The sequence below is a fragment of the Canis lupus genome, chromosome 3, assembly GCF_011100685.1.
Source record: "Canis lupus familiaris isolate Mischka breed German Shepherd chromosome 3, alternate assembly UU_Cfam_GSD_1.0, whole genome shotgun sequence".
In the NCBI taxonomy this organism is placed as follows: domain Eukaryota; kingdom Metazoa; phylum Chordata; class Mammalia; order Carnivora; family Canidae; genus Canis; species Canis lupus.
This window is the reverse complement of record NC_049224.1, coordinates 38,791,531-38,810,479: the sequence shown is the minus strand read 5'-3', so window position 1 is coordinate 38,810,479 and position 18,949 is coordinate 38,791,531. Positions and strand designations below refer to the sequence as shown.

Here is an 18,949-nt window from a genome sequence, read left to right as displayed (position 1 = left end):
CTGAGTGGCCAGTCAGTTGAATGTCCGACTCTTGGTTTTGGCTCAGGTCATGATCTCAGGGTAGAGAGATTAATCCCCACATTGGGCTCTGCACTGAGTGTGGAGCCTGCCTAAGATTGTCTCCCTCTGCCCCCTGCCTCCCCTCTTTCTCAAAAAAAAGAAAAGAGAAGAGAAGAAATAAAAAGATTAATCATCTTAAAAAAAATTTTTTTTTGCTATGATTTCTGAGGTTTGGTTCCTCTTTCTGTTTCTGCTAATTGTCTCAAAGCATCTAGTAAGGGAGCAGGGGGTAGACAGGGGAGGGCAGAGGAAGATGGTGGAAGGCAGGGGTAGACAGGGGAGGGCTGGTGAAGCAAGAATACTCTAGAAATGGCCTCCTCCGTTCCATGGCCTCGTGACCCTCTTCCCCTGAGGCCCCTCAGCTGTGTGTCCTGCGTGTTGGCCTGGGCCGTGAGGTCACCAACCCCTTGGCATGGGCAAGCTCGCAGGTAGAGGGCACTGGAAACAGACCTCCCACAGGACCCATGCAAAAGGATGGAAGGAGTTGCTCACGCGGCTGTGATTCTTACAAAGCTCCCCGCAGCGAGCCGCTGACCTCAGATGTCTGCCCCAATGGGTGAGGAGCCTCATGGAAGCCGCTCTGACGTTGTCTGGTAGAGGGATGAGAGCAGAGGGAGCAATGCTTCCTAAACCTTAATAATGTGCACACAGGCCCCTGGGATCTTGTTAAGACAGATTCTGATCCAGTCCCCCGCTGGCCCGGGTGCCAGCCTTGGAGTGGTGAGGGACAGGAGCCCGAGCTGGCCAGCATCACAGGGAGAGAGGGCAGGGGTGAACACTTGAGGTGGGGTGGCATCGGAATCACCTGGGGGCTTGTTCGAACCCCAGTGGCTGGGCCCACCCCCGAGTTTCCGATGTGGGGACCTAAATGTGACACGTGCCCCAGCGGTGCTGATGCTACCGGCCTGGCCCGGGCTAGCAGTCCAGGCCCTGGGCCGTTCCTCCGTGTGCGGCAGGCAGCTTCTCGGGCCTGGGAGGGCCTGGCTGGGGTGTCCGACGGCCCCCCGGGCCCGCCTTGCTATGCATGGGCTGTGTCCACGGAGCCTCCTGTGCCGCCTCCTTCCTGTACTTCAGATGCCCTGGGCATGCCCTGGATGGGAGTTGGGGCTGGTTTCTGACTTCCAGTCCCTTGTGGAATGTGAAGAGTGTAAGTGCCCTGCACCTATACCCCTCCTGGGATGATTTTTGGGAGGTCATCTGGTGTCCACCAAAACCTTCCTGCCATCAAGCATTTGTGAACCTGCTCAGTGTTTCCATGCCCTCAGGATTACAGGATTGTCTAGATTTGGTGTTGAAGGGCAGCCTGCTCAGGCCCCCTGGGAGGGCTCCAGGAGGCAGAGATTTTCACTCTCAGCTCCAACAGGAGTGTGGACAGGCCCCATGCCTGTTGGGTGGCTCTGTGGTAGCCCAGCGTCCTTGCTAACTAATACTGTCCCTTGCCTTGCAGAGCCTGTGGATAGCTCGAGCCTCCTGGCATCCGAGGGTGCCACTGCACCCGGCCTAAGCCCTGAAGACCCCATGGGTGCCTCGCAGCCCCTGCCACCCAGCCTTGAGCCTCCAGAGGGCCCTGACCAGGGCACGCAGGTGGTGCCAGGTCCTGGGCATGTGGCCCGCTCCACCAGCGACCCCACTTCGTGCTCATCCAGTGTGGCAGGTATGACTGGTCCAGTGCCCCTGTGTCCCTGGCGTGTGCCCTGCTCTGCCCCTGGACACTGCAGGCCTTGGTGAGCTGAGAGTCAAGGCCAGGCCTTGGGACCTCTGTGCAGGGAATGTAGCCTTAATGCCCGAGGGCCCTAGGGAGTGGTGGCCAGGTAGGGGCCCCTGCTGTACACCCACCAGGCTTCCTACTTTCTAGCTGGGGAGGAAGGGGAGGAGAGATGGAAGGTGATGAGAGCTCACCTGGGGTCAGCTAGCCTCTGACTTTATCCTGCTGGTTCTGCACTAGCTCTGGGGCTCAGGTGGGGACTCAGGTCAGGCAGGCGACCAAAGGCTGTATCCATCAACCGACCTTGATGGCTCTTCCCCGGGACTAGCCTGGGCTCCACACCTGTGGGCCGTGCCATTGCCTGGTTAGTGGTCTGGTGGGACCCAGGGCCACATAAGGCAGGGCTGTGCCTCAATGGCAGTGCTGGGTTGGTGGGGTGTCCTCTGGCCGGAGCCGCCACAGGCATACACAGGTGTGTCTCCAGTGGCACTACACAGGCACCATTGGCAGCACTCCCTGTGTGGCCTGGAGCCCGGGTCAGAGTCGCCCCTCGTGACTCTGAGGGGGTGGTGCCCTCCCTGGGCTGCAGCTCCCCAGGGGTCCCGTGTGCCCTGGAACTAGAGAACCACCACTTCCTCCCACGGTGCTAGTTTTGAGTGGGGAGGATGGCAGTGTCTACACCGGTAAGGACGGGTGGGAATTATACGGCTGCAGGGCCGTCGGAGTGTGGACTTCCCACCCTGGAACCAAACGAGGCCTGAAGAGGCCCACTGGGTGCCTGGCCTCAGTGGTCCAGTCCAGCTGAACCCCAGATAGACGAGATCCGTGTCCCAGGAGAATTGTGTCCCTGGAAGGAACCAGGAACCTGCCCAGGTCATTGCCCTCAAGGGCCCTCCAGGTAGAAATGCCAGATTTGCCCCTCCAGGCTCCTGGGCCTGCGCTCCTCTGTCTCTGCCCAGGTTCAGGTGCCAGCTCACCACACGGGACTCCATCAGAGGCTTCTCCTGAGGCCCCTCCCCCACCCCGTGCTGGGGGATTCCAGACTCAGCCCCTCTCTGCTCCTGTGAGGGCTGTTACCTGTAGGATCCCACATACCTGGGGTGTCTGCTCTGTGGCCTCTCATGGCTCCCTTGGGCCTATCCTCCATTTAGGGAAATTGGGGCTCGGCCGATCATGACATTTTGGGGGTGGGGATGAGGAGAAGAGGTGGCTGGATGACAGGTTGTCACAGGGCCTTCTCTGCGTCCCCACACCAACCCTCTTCTCAGCCAAACAAGGTAGTGTTCGGACTGGCAAAAGCATGTGCGTCCCCGGGATCTCTGGGGACCCTCAGGTGCAGATGGGCATTCCGATGGAGCGTGCTGGGTTTGCTTGCAGCCCTGGCCCTTTGCTGGGCTGAGGATGTAACAGGCCCGGGGCGGCCCCTGCCTTGTGGGAGCCAGCAGTGGGCCTGCTCCCATTGGATCTGCACACGGGTTGGCGGCAGTACGGGAGGCCCCCCTCCGCTGGTCTGGCATCTAGAGGGTACTTCTCAGCCACGGGAGGGGGATTGTAGTGTCCTCAGGAACTCCTTTCTCCCTTCCACGTGTTAACTGAATACTCTCTCTGATGAAGGCAAGGCCTCTTCACACACCCCCTCCTGCAGCCGGGACCTCGAAGCAGGACCATCCAGGGCTGCTCTGGGGACTGGTGAGACATCCTTTTCTAAACCACTTCGAGACCTGCTGTGAATGGGGGAAGGTGGGCAGGGGTGGGGGCAGTGTCTGGTGGTCCTTGGCTGCCCGTGTGTGTGTGTGTGTGTGTGTGTGAGAGAGAGAGAGAGAGAGAGAGAGAGAGAGTCGGGGCCTCATGGTGTCCCCCAGGAGCACGGGCTCTCCAGCTCTGTGGGCTTTGAAAGGACAGCCTTGGGGCACCTGGGCGGCTCAGTGGTTGAGCATCTGCCTTCAGCTCAGGGCATGATCTGGAAGTCCAGGGATCGAGTCCCGCATCGGGCTCCCTGCAGGGAGCCTGCTCCTCCCTCTGCCTGTGTCTCTGACTCTTTCTGTGTGTCTCATGAATAAATAAAATTAGAAAAGAAAAGAAAGGACGGCCTTCCCTTGCCTCTGTCTCCTCAGGAGAACACCTGAGAGGCTATCACTGAGTTAGCATGCACGTGGTGCTTGTTTCCCTGTATTTATGAGATGCTATTTTAAGGGGAGATTGGCCTCCCATGTGAGGATTTTTTTGTTTCTTTTTTTTTTTTTTTTAACAGTTTCTCTTGCTTAGTTGTCAGGCTTGCCCCACTGCCACCAAAAGTATGCCAGACCACCCAGACTGTGTTTCCTTTGTGTGACTTGAAACATGCCGTGGGCAAGTCAGGCCTAATCTAGCGCTTGGGAGATGGTCACAGGAGCCTGCCCAGGGCTGGCTCTCCCCGGAGGCACTGTCAGGCCGTTGTGCATTCCCTGGCTCGTCCGGAGTGGCCATGGGCCTTGTTGTGAACTAGTGTTGTTTCCCTGGCCTTGCCTGGTGGGGACTGGGAGCCAGACCCTGGTGTCCTGAGCCCTGGTGCCAGGGAGAGGTGGTGCCAGGAGGAGGAGTCAGGTGCTCTCACTGCTCCTCTGTCACCCCCAGTTCCGGTCTTAAGGTGGCCCTTAAGGTGGTCTTAAGATGCCATCAGCCCCACCTTAAGGTGGTCTTAAGATGCCATCAGCCCCACAGGGGCAAAGGTCATTGAGCCAAGGACAGCTGAGAAGGGTCAGCCCCCTGTGAGTGCAGGACTTCCCACAGAAGAGACAGAAGGAATGGGGTCCCGACCTGTACCTGGCCCTCTCTCCCTACCTGCTTTGCATTTTGCCCTCCCGTCTCCAGTCCTCCAGCTCCAGGTGGGGTGAAGCTGTGGCCCGTCTGGGTTAACCCCAGCTCCATTCAGGGCTGAGAGGGGCCAGGCCACCCAGGGGACGAAAGGACATGGAAGCAGGGTCAGTCCCATAGCTGCTGGCCCCGGAACGTGGAGATGCCAACAGAAAGCTTGTCCCCAGTAGGCTTGTGTTCACTTGTCAAGAACTTCTATAACAGCGGCCATCTGTTTTGTTCTGGTTGTTTTCAGATTTTATCTTTTCCCTTGATTTCTAGTTTCACGATCACACTCCATCACGGCGGCCTGTGCATGTCGGCACCTGCGCTCGCCCCCTGGCCCCCTGGACACCTGGAGAACGGACCAACGGGCAAAGCCAGAGGCCTTACACACCGTCTTCAAAGAGCGGCCTCACTCGTTAGTGCACAGCGAGGCCCACACAGACCCCCGGGGTTTGGTGGTGAAGTTCTTGGAACACTCGAACTGTGCGCTGCCTCCTGAGGTGCGGCACGTGGTGGGCACATTCCGCCCAACGGTTGCCCCTGATGAGCCCCACACGGAGGAGGCCGTCCTCAGCGCCACTGTGCTGGACCAGGTGTGAGCAGGCCGCAGGGCCCGACGGGGACATGGACAGGCCCGGGCCAGAGTGTCCCTGCTGGCGGGCCTGCTGCCCAGGAGTGTCCTGGGTGGCCCGGGTGGGGAACCCCTGTCTTCCTCTGGAGGAGGATCTGGTCCCTTGTTTTCTTGGGGATGACACTTCCTGCCTATCCCAGTAATACAGAAAAATGACTCTCAATGGCCATCGTCAGTTCCTTGGTTTTTTCAGGCACATCACACCCCACCAGCGTTACGGGAACACAGTGACAGGTGACAGTGGAACTAGAGACAGTGAAGTAGCTTCAAAACCTGGGCCATCCAGAAGCAAGATTCTCTCTCCCCCCACCTCTGAGTGAGCTGAGTGTTCCGTGGCTAGAGGAGGGTATCCAGTAATGAGACCATTTTCTTATATGGTTTGTGTCACGCAGTAATCTACCTTTTATCGTCTGCTGAGTGGAAAGAAAATGGGTAATTCTAGCACGGATGGCAGCCTGGGCCCAGCTCCCTGCCTGCAGGGTGCAGGGCTATTGTGCTTACAACTCACAACAGGGGACCTTGCTGTGGCTGTGGCCTGGAAGCAAGCTGGTGTGGCAGGGAGCTTTGCTTGACACCCCCACCCCCATCTGCCCCCATCACCCAGGCTCCTGGGCCTCCCGTCGCCCCCCTCCCTCCATGGGGTGCCCTTCACACTGTCTCTCCAGCTCTTTCCCTGTCTACCGTCTCCTACTCTGCAGACACCTTTGGCGAGCCCCTGTGGGGCTTCTCGCTGTCTGGTGTCCCCAAGATGGCCTGGAGGGGGTGGGGGTTTGGGGGTAGAGGCCTGTATCCCAGGATCTGTGCACCTCCCCACAGAGCATGTCACGGATGACCCCAGAGCATTCCCTTCCCAGCCAGGCAGCAGCCACGTCTGCATTGGAGGATGCAGGTTGTAAATCGTTTCTTTCCATCCAAAACCCCCTGAATTGACTACTTGGAAGCAGGCCAGCCCAACCTCTCTGTGGGGGCAGCTTGGGCATTTTGACTTTCTTGGTACTTCTCCCCACCGCCACCCCCCATGTTCTGGCAACCTTAACAGTAGCCACTTCCCCACAACGGCCCTGGAGCAACACTGTTCTCAAGAACCTTCTGCAGCGATGGGAATGTCTGTCCCTGTGCCATCCACAGCAGCGGTCACCAGCACCTGCACTGCAGCCCTGCATCGAACAAGGAACTCACGCTTCTCAACCCAGAGCCCAAGGATTGAGAGAGCCCAAGGCCTGGCACGGAGAGTGCAGGGGGGAGGACCCGATGGTTACCCACTGTTGCTCGCTGTCCAAGAGTCTAGGCTCTGTGTGCTGTCCTCCCCTCTGCTCTGCGCCCCGCTGTAGCCAAACTGCTGGGTGGAAGCTGGGAAGGGGGTGACAGGGAGAGTCTGCAGTCCAGACGCCAGGAGCCTCCCTGGGAACGGAAGTTCAAGAAGCCTGCGGCGACGGTCAGCTTGGAGCACTTTGCTTCAGTCGTGTTCCTTGTTCACTGCCTCCTTTGCCTCTGGAAGAGGTGAGAGAGCTGGAAAAATTCCCATCAGACCTTTGGATGCCAACCAGAACTTTTCCACTGGAGAATCCCAGAGATGAGCACTTTATCCAGACTATCAAATGGCAAATCCCTAATTTCTCTCAGCTGAGGGCTTCTGAAGTACCCCCCAAAGCAAATCCCTTCCAGGTACGTTTAACCAATAGTTTTTCCAAGTGGCCTCCCCTGAGCCCATCCACAAGGCATTCATGGCCTCTGAATCCAGGCATTCTCAGTGTCACTGGGGTGGGAAGCGGAGTTTAGCGAGCTGCAGGAATGTTCGTCTGCACATGCTGGGGCCCCACTTTCAGGCTTGGGGCCCACACAGCAGTGGCCCTGGGCCGAGCCCCAGGGCTAAGCCAACCTGGCTTCAAGTTGACTGAGGCAGCCCCTTGCCCTCCCTCACACCTGTGGGGTGGAGCTCAGGCATCAGTATTTTTACTGTGCACCAGGGGGAGCGGCCGCCAAGAGCTGCCCTGGTGCTCTGTGCCCTTTGCTTCTCCTCCCTGCAGCGGTACAGTGTGTTTTCTGCCATCCGGGGCTCCTGCTGCCACCTGGGCCTTCACTCATGTACAAACGGGTGATCCAGCCAAAGCCCAGAGTCCCAGATGTTCTCAAGGGCTCTGCCCTTCACACACCCTTCCACGCTCAGTTGTGCTTTTGCTCTCAGCAACTCTGTCTTGCAGTAGAGGAGAGTGTACTCAATTTTATACCACTGAGCTAGAACCTTCTGCCCATCTCCTAGGTGCCCCAGGTGGCCCATGTGGGCTCTAGCAGGGCCCAGATCCTGGCTTTCTGGAAAGGTTCCAGATGAGAGAAGTGACAGAGCCACTAGGAACAAGCCAGGGAGCGGACCTGCCAGTTCTAGTACCCGAGACCCTGCTCTGCTCAGTGGCATCTGGGAGCCAGGAGCCCCAGCAGCGGGCACCCCCAGCCCTGACCATGTGGGCGCATGGTGGAGCGCGGTGGGGAAGCTGGTTTCCTCCTTGTGCTGGTACACCCTCTCCCACCTCTCCTCTCTGTAGAACATCAGCAGAGCCCGACACGCTGTGCTAGGAAGCTAAAACATGGGACCCCTACCTGCAGGGACCCCCCCCCCACTGCACAGGCCTGGGTCCTGAGTGCTCTCCTGGCCTTTTCCCCACAACCCAAATGGGGTGGGTTGGGGTGTGTGTGTGTGTGTGTGTGTGTGCAGAGCCTGTCCATACACTGCCATTTGCCTGGGGGACGGAAGAAGGTTGTGGTGGGTGAGCTCCGGACCCCACCTCTCTGGCAAACAAGGGGGGACTCATCTGTCACAAGGACCTAAGGTCTTCTTCAGCTGGTGACAACAATGCAAATTAAATGCTTGTAACAAACCATGTAACAGAAAGCTCATTTCAAATGGATGTTTCCTGCTCCGCCCGCCCCTGCCCCCAGCTGTATTGATTCACAGATGCTGCTATTAGGCAGAATTTATAGGCAATTGTTTTCAAGCCACAGGAGACCTGTTTGTACAACTTGAAGGTTGTATTTATTTAATGTACCTCAAGGTGTTTTCATAATGATCAGTGTTTTAATAAAAACTATTTCTGGCCTCTGTGTCTCTGGGTCTAATTGGGACCGACAGGCCGAGAGCCCGTGTGGGCCTCTGAGGACCAGGATCTCCAGCGGCGTCAGGGAGCATGAGGCACCCACGGCTGTCCAACCGTGACTCCCAATATCTTTCCAGAAAAGGGCAGGGCGTGGGGGCCAGGAGGCGGGAAGGTGCCCCCACCCCCCGACGCAGGCCCTGCCAGAGCTGGCTCGGAACATTCTTTAATTTGGATTTTTTATGTGAATCATTTGGTGGGACACCCCCCGCCATACCCCACCCTCATGTCATTTGCTAGCCATGCCTTTTGTCTCCGGAGCCTGTTCACCTGCCCTGTCTTGGGCAATACAGGGACCTACCTCTTGGCTCTCCTAGGCTAAGGTCCGTTCCCTCCAGCTTTTATCCATGTGACATTCCCTGTCATCACCCAAGGACGTGGGCTATCTCTGGCTAGCAGCGAAGGGCCTCTCATCAGTAGCTCACAGCATGGAGTGCAGATTGCTGTGGGGAGACCAGAGGTGGGTCCCACTGCGCCGAGCTTCCCAGACCATCAGGGGGACACATCACTCCAGGCCTTGTGATCAAAGCCCATGTTCACCCCTACTTCCCTATACCAGGTGACAGGCCACAAATAACCCTACAGGTAAGCAAACACCACTGGGATGGGTTGTCTAAGTTTCTGTTTTACACACACACACACACACACACACACACACACATACCCCTCATCTCTCCTGGAGATAACTGAAATTTAAACCAGGAGAACAGCAAGGCTCCTTCTGTCCCTTATTCCACCAGCAGCCTGTCTCCTCCGCGGGATGGGGTGGGTGAGGCAGGCCTGGTGACCGGTCTCCATCACTAATCCTGCAGCCCCCCAATGGCCAGCCCAGCCTGACCCCTGGTGCCTCGAGCACCCACCTCTCCGACCCCACTGGGGAGCACCCCTGAGGCCCCAGACCCCAAACCCGAAGGGGCTGCCATCAGCACACGGCACCACCGCAGAGCCACGCTGTGAGGCGTTGAGGTTGAGAAGTCAGGCATCCACTTCTCCGTGAACAAACCAGCCACACAAACAGCTTTTCCTCATGACTTCAGGTTTATTAGTGAGATTAGCGAGTCTTCCTAAGGTCGGCTGCATGCAACACAGGTCACTCCTTGAATACAGTAATCCTAAAGCTTTAGTTACTGCATGGTAAGGCTTCTTAAGTCACAGTGTATTCTTCAAGGCCTGGGCAAAAGAAAGAGACTTCCAGACAACATGACGTCAGTTAACAATGACCTCTAATGAGCTGAACTAGACTACGTTTCACTTGATGTACACACACTCTAATACTGCTCGCGGTGACGTGACGCCCGGCTCGCCGGCGATCTGAGCTCTCCTCCGGCTGCCCGGGGGCGGCAGGGGTGGGGGCGCTCGTGTGTGGATGCGTGTGTGCAGACAGAGGTCTGAGACGGAGGGCCGCTGCCCCTTGTCCCTGGGAGGGGGAGCCAGTGGGCCCCAGCCTGGGAAGGGGGGTGGCTCGGTGGCCGGCTGGAGGGGTGCCCACGAAGTCCAGCCTCCAGCGAGGACAGGAGCAGCAGGTGTGGTGGCAGGTCATCCAACAACCCTAGAGTCTCAAGAAGGGCTGGTCAAAGCAAAAGTCAAAACCATGATGTTATCTAAATAAATATGGAGTTTTGATGTTGTAGCCATCATCTTTTATTTAACTCAGGAGCGTCTCCCTGCTGGTTAAATACAATCACATGTTCCCGGACTTCACATATAAGTCACAGCCTGGGAGCCGGGCTGCAGCAGCTCCAGCGGCCCTTTCCCCCGAAGCACCCCAGGGCTCCCCCCCACCCCAGGGAAAGGGGCAGAGGGGGACAGTCACTGCCACCACCACCCCCACCCCCACCCTCGAGCCTGCTGCCCTCGCCGGGCTCCCTTCACGGCCGCTCCCCAAGGCCTCAGGGAGGAAAGATACACTCCACGCCACACACAGATACAAACACACACCCTTGTCCATCGCAACGAGGAAACGGGTCAGAATGGGCAAAACACGGGACTGTTCTACAGAGATTGCTTCCTGTGACTCTCCTTTGACATACCCCTTTTTATCCAAAAAAACAAAAAAACAAAAAACAAAACCAAAAACCAAAAAAAAAAAAAAAAAAAGTGGGTGGTGAGGGCAGGCCCTGCAGAGGAGCCAGTGTCCTTGGGTGGGCCGTGGGGTCAGGGGTCAGGTCCTGGGTCCGGCCTTTCCAGCTCCTGCGAACCCAGGTGGGCTGGGTGGTGCGGGCTGGGCGGGCCTAGATGTACAGCGGGGTCTCCTGGCCCGTGAGAAGCCTGAACATGGCAGCAGGCATGGTCTTCATGTGGATCTGTCAACGAGAGACAGGGGCTGAACTGGCTCTCCCTCTCTGGCCTCTCCCGTCCCCATGGTACTGTCAACCAGAAGCAAACGCTGGGCAACCAGGTCGCTCTGGGAACCCCCTGAAGGTTTTCTGCGCAAAGCACCAGCTTTCAAAGTAGAGGAGGAATGACCACACCTCACTGGAGATTCAGGAAGCATTTCCTGACTCTCATCTGGCCTCCCCATCTGGGTCTCCTAAGGGTTTACACACGTTCAAGGGCTAGCTTTCCCCTCTGCTCAAGCTGACAGCAGAGGAGCGAAAGATCAGACTTTTAGTTGTGACTACAGCTTGCCCACTCAGCTGGGGGCAGGCTGGGGGTGCCCAGGCCTCTGAAGCCCTTCCTGTGAAGCCAGGGAAAGTGAGTGTTCTGGGGTCCAAGAACTGGCTCACTGAGGGCCAGGGACCTCAGCCCCCTCACCCTTTGGGGCTCAGTTAGCATGTGAGCCTTTGGAGCCTGGCCTCACTCTGTGGCGCAAAGGGCCTGGGTCGACAAGCAAGGTGCAAGATGGGCCCCTGGGGGACCGACCTTGTGGGGCCCACCCCCTGTGGAGGCTCTGGGAAGAATCAAACCAGTGAAAGCACAGAGGAGGTGGGCTCTGCTTCAACTTATCTCTTCTTAGTGTCCTCCCAGGATGATGCCAGGACTGAGCATTGTGGCTCTAGGAGGTCTGGATGGCCTCACCCTCCTGGTGCCCAGTAAGAGGTGGCCGGTTGCGGTGGGGGGCATGGTGTGGCTGCCCCTCCTCAGGCAAGCAGGTCTCAGGTGTCGTCTGACCAAGCCAGAGAGGTCGGTTGTGCAGATAGTTCTCACAGTGTTACAGGCTCCTTGCCCAGCCCCACTACCAGGATCTGTTTGATCGATTTAGATTTTAGTGCTCCCACCACCCCCAGCATAGCTTTTTCCATCAGGAGAATATTCTGTGTAATTCCTCAATCTGAAACCCACCCAAAAAACCTCAAGTCTTGGTATCAGGGACTAATGTTCCAAATGTGCTCAGAGATGGTGGAAAATGCAGGCAGACACTGCAATCCCCCAGCCACACCTCGGCTGCTTCTGTGCCTCTTTGAATGCCAATTCATCTCAGGTCTGAAGAGTTGAAAACGTTTCTCCTCCACCCGATTGGTTTCCTCGTAAATGTGAGGCTGATCACCCCAGCGGGGTGGCCATTTCAAACATCCACTAAGGAAAATTGGATTTTCCTTTCTTTGAAGCCATTTGTAAAAGGAGGCGAAATGTTGCCTACCTGGCACCCCTCTTCCTCTTGAGAACCAGCCATCTGCCACCGCCCACCTACAGGAAAACAGGCCTCCTCCCCCAAGCTGGGAGCTTCACAAAATAGAGTGTAGGCCCCCCAGGAAATGCGGTCAAACGCCCCCTCTGAAACAGCACCTACCCACTCACCTAGGCACCAAGCTCCACCTCCAGTGGCTACCACAGAGCCTGAGCCTGTCACTGCCCTGCTCCACCCTTCAGGGTATGAACCCCCCACATAGCACCTATGCCCTCTACAAATGGCCCCACACACACACCTACCTCTGCAGCTGTCTCAGCCTCTCCCAGGAAAACCCTCAGCCCATTTGTCCTGACTCCGGGGGCACACGGCCACGACACCCAGACATACTCGTGCTGGGTGAGGCTTCCTTCTGGACACTGGGTTCTTAGACTCTGAGCACCATACTTCTCACCCCGAATTACCCTCTTTACTTGTGAGCTCCTTGAGGAAAACTGTGCCCTCCCCTCCGATTCTTGTCTACCTCAAGCTGACATCATACTGGTGCCAGAAAGAACTAGAAAAGGAGGAAATTTCAAGGCAGCAAAGCAGGAAAGCATGCAGCAGCCACAGCTGGCCTGCTCTGCGGGCAGGAAGACGGCAGGAAGCAGGCAGAGGGGCAAACCCTGGACCACAGGCTTGTGCCTGGTGAGGTGGGTCCTGTGGAGGGCAGGGCTCCCTGACTGAGCATGCAAGACCCAGTTCCAGAAACCAAGTCAACCACCTTTGCCCTCCTATCTGCTGCACTGAGCTGGAATGAACAGCCAAATGCCTGCGACTCTGCTCATCCTTGTCACAGGCACTCCCTGGGGCGGGAGCCACAGCCTTGCCAGCTCAGTTGAGGCCCAGGGCCTCTAGGAGAGGGAGTGACTCACAGAGGTCAAGGTGGGAGCCCAATGACCAGCACAGGCATGTTCCAAGGTCCCAGCAAGGACAGACTCTCCTGAGAAGGTAGGTTTTTCTGGGAAGGGGACCAGTGTCTTTCCCGAGAGCCTTATATACCGCCCCCTCTTCAGTAGCCTAGATATTGGTCTTGGAAATGTAGGGCCCAGATGGCCCTAGGCTCCAGTTCTGACTCCAGCAAGGGGACAACGGAGTGTGGCCTTACCTCTCCAACGGAGTTAGAAAGAGCCTGCACTATCTTCTCATGGGCTGTGGCCACCACACTCTGCCCGTTGATCTCAATGATGCGGTGGCCGACTCGGACGCCTCCTCGCTCTGCGATGCCCCCTCGCATGAGGCTGCAGATCTAAGCAGACACATGTCAGGTCAGCACACAGGTCTCCCCTCACCCCAGGTGGAAGGCAGGGATGTTAATCACACAGAAGGAGAAGCCCACAGGACAACTGCTTCTACATGCAATCTGCTGACTGACGGGGACATTTATAATGTGTAAGAGGTTAAAAAACCCAAGTCGACAGCATGGCCAGTGGGAGAACCCTGTGGGCCCTGGGTGGATCTGCCCCCCTCCTACCCCCCAGCCATTCAGAGCCTCTGTTCCTGTGTCAGGGGAGTGTGGAGGGCTGGTGGTGGACACAGTTGAAGCACATCCTAGAAGATTCTCCACCAGCTACATTCTGCTCCTCTTAGAGGTAAAAAAGTCATTGTTCCCATCTCACAAAGAGATATGAATTCATGAGACAACCAATGCAAAGAGTTTGGGGAAATGACAAAGAAGGCCTAAGTTTTTTATATCCGCCCCCTTGTGGGATTCACTAAAGATCACAGCCTTAGAAAGCTGGCCACCTGCCCAGACCACGGGTAGATGGAGGCAAACCCCAGAGGGGGTTTGAATTGCTGAGAACTGCTGGCTCAGGGGGAGGATGTGGGCCAGCTGTACCCCGATGGCCCTGCAGGAGGAACGCTGAAGTCCTGGAGATGCGGCAGTGGAGGGAGCAGAGGGGACACAGGGTCCCTCCCCACCACACTGCTGCCCAGGACCCAGTGCAAGGGTGGAAGCAGGTCCCACAGCAGGGACCCCTGGGCTGTGGTTCCTGCAGCCTCCACTGCTGGAGGTCTCTCCCGTCTGCTCCCCACTCCCCTGGCACCTGACCCCAGATGCCTCTTCCTCAGCCTCTGCTCAGCAGCCCTGGAAGGCTGCACCCCACCAGCCATGCTTGAGAGCAGGGAAGGCCCAGCCCAGAGCCAGTCAGGAGAAGGCCCACCCAGGAACCAGCCCACATCATCTAAAGGCCTCACTGAATTCATGGGGGCCTCTGTGCTTATGGTTTCCTCAATCCAGAAACATTACCAATACAGCTCTTGTCTCAGTGAGGATTTGGTCACTTTTTAAGGCATCTTCACACTTGAAAAGGCAGGGGACCCCAACAGAACCAGGAAGGGTTATTCTGATCAGCACCTGAAGAGGTCAAGGGTTGGCCTACCTACAAGTAGAAATAACACGCAGGACCAGCCAAGCCCTTCCTCCCACCTCACTGTTCTCATTCCATGGCAAGGCTCTACATTATCCAGGACTCTGTCTTGTGGTGAACACCCTCCTGCCCTCACCCCAGCGACCCCTGCCTGTGTCAGAGCCACCCCTGATCCCACCATGGCCAGGCCTGCTCATTAAGCTGGGGCCTCTGATTTCCAAGGCTGCTGGGGGATGACTCTCCCCTTAGACGGGACAGCCCTGCCCCCAGCCCCCACCCCACTTCTCTCCCTCAGATCCTGGCATGGCAAGTTTTTAAGGCTGAGACAGGCTTAGAAGGCCACTGGCCATAGGCTGACCTTGGCACCACATGCAGGATCCCATCTGTCATGTGTTCTGTGGATCTTGCCTTGTCACTGATGCCACAGGCCTTTCTAAACCAACCATGTGGGTCCCTCCCAGTCCTCAGGGTCTCTGTCTTTCTGGTAGAACACATATACACAGACTGATGTCATGGTTCCACACCACTACTGCCCAGCCAACTGGACTCCCCCGGCAGAGCTGATCACAGTTTAGGACTGTGATCCCTTGAGTCGGACAGGGCTCAACCAGGAGGTAGGCAGAGAAAGAGAAGACGATGGCCCCAATTCTCCATACATGAATTAAGGAGTAACTTCTAGTTTTTATCTCCCCTCAGATGATGTAAGGGCATTTTTGCGCCTGTTGTAACTGGGTCTGTGAAGATCCTGAGGAAGGTGCTTCAGGATGACCTGGCTCACTTCCTGGCCTGACCAAGTAAGTGCCAGAAGCTGGCACACTCCACAGAAGGTGCAATCTTGGTTACACCCCTGGTGGCACCTTCCTCCCTAGCAATGGAGATTCAGGGAAAGAAAGTGAAGAGGGAACGGGAGACAATGGCTTTGCACCTTTAGAGGGAATTGGCAGGAGCATGGACCTGGACCCTGGCAGGAGACTCCAGCTGGAATCCAGGGGGCAGGCAGGCGAAGAGGAAAGAAGAGGAGCAGGACATACCGATGAGAAAGCCATGTGCATGTGTACACGAGTACACACACACACACACACAGGCCCTGGCCTTCCCAAATGATGCATGCCCACAGGAACCAGGGTGTATTCCAATTTCAGGGGGTACATTTCTGCGGGGGGAAGGCTGGTGTCTCCCAGCGGAAGACGTCTTGATTTCTTGAATGGTGTTGTGGAAAGAGAGAGGAAGGATCCATTTAGAAATAGTGCTAACTGGGTCATCCGGGACCTGGCTGCAAACTAATGCCTTGTGCTTTGGGTGTAATGAAGCTGAAAATGGAAAAAGCAGTTGTGCAAGACAAACTCAGATGCCAGCAAACTTTTCCAGGGGATTCAGGGGAACTTGGTCACGTGGGACACCCTCACTGGTAGGCACAGCAATCCCTGCAGTCTTAGGGAGGAGAGAAACTGGCAGGCTCACCACCAAAGCCACGATCAGGGCCCCGTGTACACTTACAGGAGTTACTAATGCTCTGAGCCCTAAATACAGACTTTTCGGCCTCTGCACTGCTCACAAATGCTGCCAAGTCTATGCACACCCTCGCCCATCTGCACACAGGGCCAGGGTAACAACCTGATGATGGGCAATGAGAGTGTGGGCATGCTCTTCACGACAGCTGGCCTCAGGCACAATCAATCCCTGCTCTGCACCTTCCCAGCTGGGAGCCTGGGGGCAAGTTATGTGACCTCCCTGCTCCTTAGTCCTCCATGAAATGGTAACAGAACATGGTCCCTAACTGGACCAGCCTGGCAGACACCAGCTGCACAGGGATACCCTAGGTTTGTGGGAAGAGCTTACCCGTGGGGTGGCCTTCATTTCTTGGTTCCTAGAATGGATCACCCCAGACAGATGGGCCAGGGGGCCTCAGAGCATGTGCAATAATGAAACTAGACAGACTATTCACAGCAGCAGGATTCACAATAATCAAGAGGTGGAGGCAACCCAATGTCCACTGATGGATGAACAGATACATGCAATGTGGTCTAGTCACACAAGGGAGTATTAGCCCTGAAAAGGAATGAAATTCTGGCACAGGCTACAAGGTGGATAAGCCTTGAGGGCATCATGCTGGGAGTTAACTAACCCAGTCACCAAAGGGCAGGTACTGTCTGATTCTACTTATCTCTACAAGGTACCTAGAAAAGTCAAGTTCATGAGACAGCAGGTACAACGGTGGCTGCCAGAAGCTGGGCTTAGGAGAGAGGAATGGGGAGTCAGTTTGTATGAGTACAGAGTTCCCCTTTTGTACCATGAGACTTCTCGAGACTGGTTGCACAACAGTGTGAACGTACTGAACACTTGAAAATGGGTAAGATGGTAAATGTTATGTTAATCGATTTTACCACAATTCAAACAAACAAAAGAAAAAACAGATGTCCGAGTCGAGAGCTGGGGCTGAAAGAAAAGAGGGTGGGTAAGGCTGATTCCAGAACATAATACAGCTTCTTAGCCACATGGGGCCTCTCATTTTGGAGAAAAGACAGGTTGTGCCAAGCTCCAGGAGGAGGCCAGCACCAGCGCTAGCACCTTTCCTGTGCACACACCCATGTGTACACACAGACGTGAATGTACACTCTGACAGGTGTGCAGAGGACCCTTCCCTCTCATGTGACAGCACCCCGATCTCCTTCAACGCCCCGGTGCTGGGACTTCTCTCATCTAAGCACTTATCCTGCACAGTAATAGCTGCCGCCCGCCACAGCAAAGCCTTCTGTAGTAATCACGCAGAAAACCACCGTGGGTGTGCACAGGAGCTAACTAATGCCATTTCCTAGCCAGGCATCCCGTCACCACCCACCCCTGCTGTGGTCAGGTGGTGTGGAGGTGGAGGGGCTCCTGCACTGCAGCCTATTTTGCTTGGAGGACACAGGCTGCCTTGTGGCTGCCCCAGGCCAGCTAGGGGCTTGGTGTAGGGGGACTCCAGGTGGGGCTTGGTGAGGGGAGAAGGGACCTCTGAGGGCCTCGCTGGCACTGGGGACCAGGAGGCCAGAGGTCATGAAAGAGGTGCCAGCCTGGGGAGAGCTCCACCACTGCAAGGCAGCAGGAGACCACAGAGGAAGGGACGGTCACCAGGCCAGGCCCCTCTGGAGAGGCAGGGTGGGCTAGAAGTCCAGGTCCAATCTGATCATGCTGTGAGAGGCAAAGCCTGACTCTTCTGTCCTCAGAGCAAGCTCTTGGTCAGGAAGAGCCAGCATCCTCAGGCCTCCTGAACGTTCTCCCAAATATACTCCTCCAACAAGGCCTCAGCTGAGCAAGGGAGCCTGTGGCATTCATCAACCACCACGGATGATGGGACATGGCCTGAGCAGTGCTGGTGGTGGCAGCTGTCTGAGTAGAAGGGCCTCTGAGTGTCTGGGTGGGGGTAGGGGGTGCTGAACCTGGACAGCCAGCTCCTACACCCACACCTGCCCATGGCATAGGTGTGCTACTCATGGAGCAGGTGCAGGAAGACACTGCAAGCACTGCTGACCTGAGGGTCACTGCTGCAAGGCCAGGAGGAGATGTGGGGCTGATTTGTACAGCCGCCTGCAGCCCATTTCCCAGGTCATGACAGGAGCAACCACGCAGATTCACTTGCTTTATCTAAAACGCTCCCTGGTACTCTGAGGGCAAGCTGCCGCATACTCGGAAGGAAGTCCTCATGAGCCACCACAGCCCCCACCTCTCTGGCATCAGCCACCCCACTGCTTCTCATCCTCAGTGTCGCCCCCAGGCACCGAGCTTCACACACACCCTGGACTCAGCCCCTGGAGCAGTGGCCAACGTGGCAAGAAGAGGACAGCACTCTTGTCTGTGCATCTGTGACTGGGATGGGCGGCCCTGGCAAAGCTGTCCTCAGCACTGGGGGTGATCTTCCCCCCAGCTCCAAGACCCCCAAAGCCTAGATCTGCTGCTACCTCTAGCCCCACACCTCCCAAACCTCAGAGAAGCCCTCTGCCCTCCTCACTGCCCTCGGCCTCCCAGCCACCCACATGGATGTGGCGTGCCCCTCCCCCTGCAGAGACCACCCCCTCCACCTCCCCAGGACAGCCCCCCCACCAGTCACCCTGCCTTCTTCCCGGCTGCCTCCCCTCCCCACCTCTGAGAAGGAAGGCTCACGCTTCACCTCAAACCCCCCAACCTGTCCTCACCACTGCATCCGCTTCCTCTCCCATTTGCCTTGATTTAGCCCCAATCAAACACAAACCAGAGCCCGGCCCCTTCCTTGTCTCTTCTTGCCCCCAGCCCTCTGCCCCCTGCCTTCTCTCCTATAGTCCCAGATGGCCTGGCTAGCTGTGTGACCCGGGGCAAGTTACTAAATCTCTCTGTGTGGCAGCTGCCTCCTCACCAGGACCCACGCTCCTCTTTGTGCCCGCGTAATTACACAAGCTGAAGAGAGGAAGGTGTTTGGGGAGGGGGCGGCCATCAGGCTTGTCCTGGGCTCACAGTCCCCAAGAACAGGCAGTCCTCCTAGCCACCACCCAGGAGCCTGGGAGGGAGGCACTTCTGGAGCAGTACGGCTCCCAGGCAGGCCCCGTGTGAGGGCTTGCCATGTCAGTGGCAGGTCAG

The 18,949-nt window shown here is 56.8% G+C and overlaps 2 protein-coding genes across 10 annotated transcripts in view; one reads left to right on the top strand and one right to left on the bottom strand.

Annotated features, from left to right (window-relative positions):
• Positions 1-8,325, top strand: part of FAM189A1 (family with sequence similarity 189 member A1) — a 452,536-nt gene extending 444,211 nt beyond the window's left edge. For all 5 annotated transcript variants that reach the window (XM_038532624.1, XM_038532623.1, XM_038532625.1 and 2 more), the window contains 3 exons: positions 1,508-1,714; positions 3,380-3,454; positions 4,880-8,325. In XM_038532624.1, coding sequence (XP_038388552.1) covers positions 1,508-1,714; positions 3,380-3,454; positions 4,880-5,202 — 605 coding nt within the window. In that variant the 3' untranslated portion in view covers positions 5,203-8,325. The remainder of the gene's footprint in view (positions 1-1,507; positions 1,715-3,379; positions 3,455-4,879) is intronic.
• A 1,071-nt stretch (positions 8,326-9,396) lies between these two features.
• Positions 9,397-18,949, bottom strand: part of APBA2 (amyloid beta precursor protein binding family A member 2) — a 188,000-nt gene continuing 178,447 nt past the window's right edge. For 3 of the 5 annotated variants that reach the window (XM_038532619.1, XM_038532620.1, XM_038532617.1), the window contains 2 exons: positions 13,096-13,236; positions 9,397-10,683 (listed from right to left, as the gene is read on the bottom strand). In XM_038532619.1, the coding sequence (XP_038388547.1) occupies positions 10,612-10,683; positions 13,096-13,236 (213 nt within the window). In that variant the 3' untranslated portion in view covers positions 9,397-10,611. Of the gene's footprint in view, positions 10,684-10,703; positions 11,566-13,095; positions 13,237-18,949 lie in introns of those variants that run through there. The other 2 variants (XM_038532618.1, XM_038532616.1) reach the window with 2 other exon arrangements.